Consider the following 6,001-nt stretch of genomic DNA (forward strand, 5'->3'; position numbering starts at 1 on the left):
TGTGGCTCATTTCTTCAAGACTAGGGCATTGGGTATCCCTATCTAAGTAATTAGAGATCAACTTTTGAATAATTAAAGTAATTTTTATAAATAGAGCGAATTTACCCTTCATTATCAATTTTTCACAAATATTCAATTCAAAATCATATAATTTGCATATAAATACAACTCCCTCTCCCATTTAAAATTCTAGCAAAGTTGAAATAAGAAATCTATCATTCAACCAGGCAATTCAATTATAGATCTGCATTCAAGGAGCAAAGAATTCAAGTATACAAATTAGTTATAATAATAATGATCAAGTACATTGTGTTTCTAATTTATGAACACATGCACTAATATGTTGCAAGACTTCATTCTATCAATATCAAGTCTTATATAAGAATTCATGTCAAGGGTTTCATACCTGAAGTAACATTTGTCATGTTAGCATTTTAATTATTATTTAACCTCTATCCTCCCAAGGATACACACTTTTTCCTATCATCATAGCTATTGTGGAGGTGGGAACACCAACATAGGGTTCAACCTCTAGGAAAGGCTATATACAATGCAACCCTTCTTCCCCATTGTTTAGATTCAGATCCAACAGTAAAAATGGTGCAAGAGTGTAGAGTATACTATTATAGGATGCTATAAATATTGAAGTTCCTCCTTGTATCTCTATTCTAGATCTAGCTTATTGTGTCTATCATTCCTTTTGTAATATATTGTTTATGTTGAAATCAATCATTTTGCTATCATTAACCCTAGATCTCTCACACACACTTCTCAATCTAAATTCCATTGCAACAAAGGAATAGAATCCCAACATTTAGCTCCCCTATCAAGACTATAGCTAAACTTACTCATAATGCAATTTCATGTAAGCGAATTTGAAATCTTAGTTTTCATTCATATGCCTAGGATCTCATTTTCTTGTATATCATATGTCATGCAGACCAAGAGTCATTAGGAAATCAAGAATCATTTTCTTTAATGACTTTTCTTTTTGTCATAGTTGTCAGGTGTAACTATTTTTTAGTAGGTTTTTGATTTGCTAGTAGATCACTGGTAAGTGTAGGCCCCAAGAATGCCATCTAAATTCCCACATTGACCACATTGTTTCATGTATATAGAATGATGCCATCACAATGTAGTGAGTTGTAATGTGACTTGAACTTTATGACTTCAATTTGAAGTGTATTGGACACTATTAAAGTCATGGTAAAAACTAAATAAGGTTTGGATAAGGTATGTTTCCTATTCAAAGTTCTATGTGCCACTATTGAAGTATGTGTGCCACTTTTTTGAGATGGATGACAAGATTTTATGTTGCTACATGTATCTAAGAGGTGCTCTAATATACTACAAACCATACAAACTGTTTTAATATATATGATATGTGGGAGAAGTTGTAAGAGTGATTAGTATCATAGAGATGTGCTATATTCACCTATGAAACAACCAATTCTTTTTTTTAAATAAAACTAAAGACAATCTAAAATTATTTGTAAATCTATACATCAATTTAAAACAATATTTTTTGAACCCCTTTTAACACAAAACAACGAAAATACAACTACTTTTACATTAAAATATGAATGCAAAGATTAAAGATAAATTCAATAGTATATAATCCATTCTCAAGGAAAGAATGGGGATTATAGCATTTCTTTGTAACATAACACATAATCCATTATTCTGAGGAAGCAATGGGGATTATTATATGCGTATGAGTATGTGCTAAGGGCATTTGTGTCCACCCTTAGAGTTTTTCAAATTGGCATAGCAAGGGCACACATCTTCGTTGCCAGATGTACCCGGTGGAACACAGTTTCATTTCTCACAGCATATTCCACAGTACTTGAGACACCTATCATGCAATGAAGCCTTGGAGCATCTCCTCTTGCACTCCTTATCACAGTCTGTACTTGAACACGTCATAATATCAGAAATCTTACAATTACCATATAATATACAACATGGGTATCTTCCTATTTGAAATAGCTATTTACCACTTCTATCCTTACTTAACACACTGTCTATTATTTAATTTTTTTGAAAAGATCAAACCAGAGGATGTTTAAGCAGAGGCCTTTCATATACGCATACCGATCTGAGCCTTCACTCCTCTATAACTGTTTTCACCCACATCAATCTGAGGCTGCACCATTAATTCAAAACACAACTTAATGCCAGTTTTCTCCATAAAATCAAATTAATAAAACAGAAGTTAGATAGCTAATTAGTTTATCATTACCTCTACATACTTCACATCATCCTCGACTGCATGTGTGGATACTTTCCAAGCCTGTTCATCAACACCATATATTCATACCCGAATCAAAAAAAAAAGGAAAAAAGAAAAAAAGATTCAAAGCAATCTTACAATAGAAAAGTTGTTACCTGCACTATGATCAGCAGGGTGAGGAATACAAAGATGGGATAACGAGGGTGAAAGCAGTCCATTGGCATCCAAACTATGCTTCAACTTCAAAATTGAAAACATACAACTGTAACTCTTATCTTAAAATAGCTCTGTTATATATAATACAGGATAGACGGGCTTTTTTCTCTCAGAGATAAACTTTATAATAACTCAACTGATATCCAGAGAGGATTGAGCAGTTTGTTGAACATTCCAGAACTTCAGCGTAAAATGAGGTCACCAAATTTGTGCGGGCATCTCGATATCATTTGTGTTGGGTTTTTAGGTTCCTCCGTTAAATTGGCATTATTTTAACACAAAATTAATGTAGAAGTTCGTTAATTGCACGTCAGTATGTATTATTAAATACTTAGCCCCCAAAAACAGTAGAGAAGGTTTTGTTCTGCCTGTATTTTTCAAAGTCTTTGTGCCCTTACTCTCTAACCATATGGTATATTCCTTTTATCTGAAACATGTCATCTTGTCGAGGAAAATAAATGTACACTCCGTCCCTGGAAACCTAGATATCTAGGTCTGCTATTAATATAACAATTAATTTAAATCAGATTAAAATAAAAAACTAATATTGATAATTTAGATGAAGTAAAAGAGAGGTTAAAATTGTTTAATTTTTTTTGTTTGTCAATGGTGAATAGTTAATCTTTAATAAACCATCGTACAATGTATCAGCAATAGGTTAAATCTTTTAAAATGAGATGTTCGGTAGCATTTTCATTTATTTTCTTTGTTTTGTATCAAGATGTAATTGGACATAGTTTTGTTTAATGCCATGTAATTCTATTTAGGCTGTTGTATCTAATTGTTCAATCGTGAACTTTTTGCAAATACAAAGAATGTTGGCTATTACACTATTATGGTACTCTGAAAAAAATATGGGTTTGTTATGTTAGATTGGAGTATGAAAGTTCCTTGAGCCTTAGATAAACCATGGTGTCAATTTCACAAGATTAAAAACACAAAACACAATAACAAAAAATGCTTATGATGAATAAGTGTTGCAGCATCTGTCCATGCAATGCTAATGTGTGCTAATGATGTATTGGCAATACCTTTTAATTACTTTTCTTATGTTATTTTGATTCATTTGATCATTTGCTACTATAACATAGAACTTGTAATTAAATACACAATTGACAAACTCTTAATTCAAAATATTTGGAATACAAATAAGTCGATAATAATTAATTTCTATGAATGTTAGTTTAGCAATAATAAAATTTGTATTCTGAAACTTGAGGGATGCTAGTTTGTGTGTGATTTCCTTGAAGGGGCATGACTACTTCGATAGTTGATTCGAAGTGGAGGAAATTTTTAAGGGATTTGATTAGTCTATTTTGCCCCCACTTTGGTTTGTGTGAACTAAAAAAATTGTACATGCGAAAAAGTATAAATTAATCAAAATAATAGGCAACTTCAAAAGGATATGAAGTGAAGGATGCATCATTGCTCTCCTCTATTTTAAAGTCACACCTATGAACCTACACATATGCATACAAAACAACATTAGTAGCATCCACACCAATCATGAAAATTTTAATAATTTGTATTGTTTATTATAAATATAATGATTTTAAGTATAAAATGTTAGTTTTCATGATCAGATTATCCACAATAAACAGAAAACTAAAGTTGCACAGTAAAGCATACAAATAGAGAATCACACAACACAAGACTACCCTGGGAAAACCTCCCACTAGGAGGAAAAACCCAGCAACAATAGATCCTCAGATCTGATTATGTTATATTGAATTGTAAGTACAATAACAACCCAACTAGGGCACAATTGGAGCAGACTTATCTGAGACTTAAGTTCTGATCTGAACTTGATGAATTTCCAAAATGATAAAGAGCAAACCCCTAGTTCATGTTCACAGTCTGCAGGAGCAGATTTAGGCAAATATCTTCTACACAAACATGTTAGCCCAGCATGAGGAGAGATTTGCTAGGCTTAAGAGTGATTTGCTTGCCTAGAAACCCAATATGTCACATGAGATTAGGTTCACCATGCATGATAATGACTTTGTTGTCCTCGAGGAAGAATTCGCTGACTTCTGAAGTGTAGATCAGAATTCGCATATAGTAGAAGATGATCGCATGAATACAAAATATATCTTTAAGCCTTGCAAGTGGCTGGTATATATATATGGGGTTCATCCTTTTACTTATCTCTAAGTCGGCCCATTTAACCTTGGGCGCTCAAACCATTTTACATATTACAATGATGTGGATAGGTCCACACATTTGGAGAGTAGGCTTAACTTCGCACATTTCAATATAGGGTCGGCCCTATAATGGAAGCATGAGTTTCTTTTATGTTTGGTGTGAGGACATAGAGGGGCCAGCCCTATTTGTTTTACACATAAATACAATAAAATAGATAGGGCCCTGCCCTATAAGGATTCGGATGATGTCTTAAGGCAATCTGAATACTATTTATTTTCCTAACCTAGTTACAAAATCAACACTCCCTCTTAACTAGGGCGGAAAATAAATACATAACCAAATTCACATGGACAAATCCATGGCATGAACATTTACAAGTTTTAGGATTAGGGCCCAGCCCTGATAGTTCAATCAATGTACAATTCGTGATTTGATCATGCAATTACATTACAATGAACCTTTACATGATCTTCTCTAGCAATGCCTGCAGAGGAAGAAGCCAACGCTTCATAACTTCACACTTTCTTGGGAACCTGCATATAACACCATTATCTTTCATATAACACCATTATCTTTCATCATGCACATCCACAGAGGATGAAAGAGACCTTTCCATATGCACACCTGCAATAATTAATACTCAAAGATATACATAACCATATAACATAAATCATGCACAACCACAGAGGATACATAAACTTCTCCCAGAGAAGGACAATTTGTCACCTTGCACACCACAGAGGGTGAACTCACCTTGCACTCTGCGGAGCGTGAGAAATAACCGCCACCTTGCACTCCGCAGAGGGTGGGAAATAACTGCCACCTTGCACTCCACAGAAGGTGGGAAATAACCGCCACCTTGCACTCCGCAGAGGGTGGAAAGAACTGCCACCTTGCACTCCGCAGAGGGTGGACTCACCTTGCACTCCACAGAGGGTGAGAGAGAACTGCCACCTTGCACTCTGTAGAGGGTGGATGATACACCCAGTGTATCATGGTTAGTATCATCATAAAATAAACATTTTGCAATAATCAAGTAATTCATTTAGACATATCAATTTCATTATTTGAAACACAATGATTAGAACTCAGCAAAATCAAGAAAACATGAGGCTCCCTCTAAAATCCTGTCTAGCTAATAAATCCACAACAAATTTCAATCCTAAATCTAAATAGAGTTCATCAAGTTTGTATCCTTAATAATGAGAAAGTTAGAGTAGACTTTCAAATCTAGATCCGAAGGCAATGTCTGAAGTGGGCCTTCATGGATCATGCTTGTAAACCAATAATTTTTAAATAGATCAACTATAAGGATTAGTTTCCTAATACATTATTACTGAAATAAAACAACAAGATCAGAATTTTAACTTACGGATAGATCAATGAACCAATAGATCAAAGGAGGAA

General features: G+C 33.9%; 1 protein-coding gene across 1 annotated transcript; it reads right to left on the reverse strand.

Moving 5' to 3' along the window:
• Positions 1-1,548: 1,548 nt before the first annotated feature.
• LOC131055931 (gibberellin-regulated protein 3) lies at positions 1,549-2,500 on the reverse strand. The gene is made up of 4 exons (XM_057990253.2): positions 2,389-2,500; positions 2,243-2,293; positions 2,095-2,146; positions 1,549-1,907 (listed from the first exon to the last, which is right to left on the reverse strand). Exons 1-4 carry the CDS (start codon positions 2,455-2,457, stop codon positions 1,819-1,821), a joined length of 261 nt encoding a protein of 86 aa, XP_057846236.1. The 5' UTR covers positions 2,458-2,500; the 3' UTR covers positions 1,549-1,818.
• Positions 2,501-6,001: the final 3,501 nt, after the last annotated feature.

Source organism: Cryptomeria japonica, chromosome 5 (assembly GCF_030272615.1).
Source record: "Cryptomeria japonica chromosome 5, Sugi_1.0, whole genome shotgun sequence".
Taxonomy (NCBI): domain Eukaryota; kingdom Viridiplantae; phylum Streptophyta; class Pinopsida; order Cupressales; family Cupressaceae; genus Cryptomeria; species Cryptomeria japonica.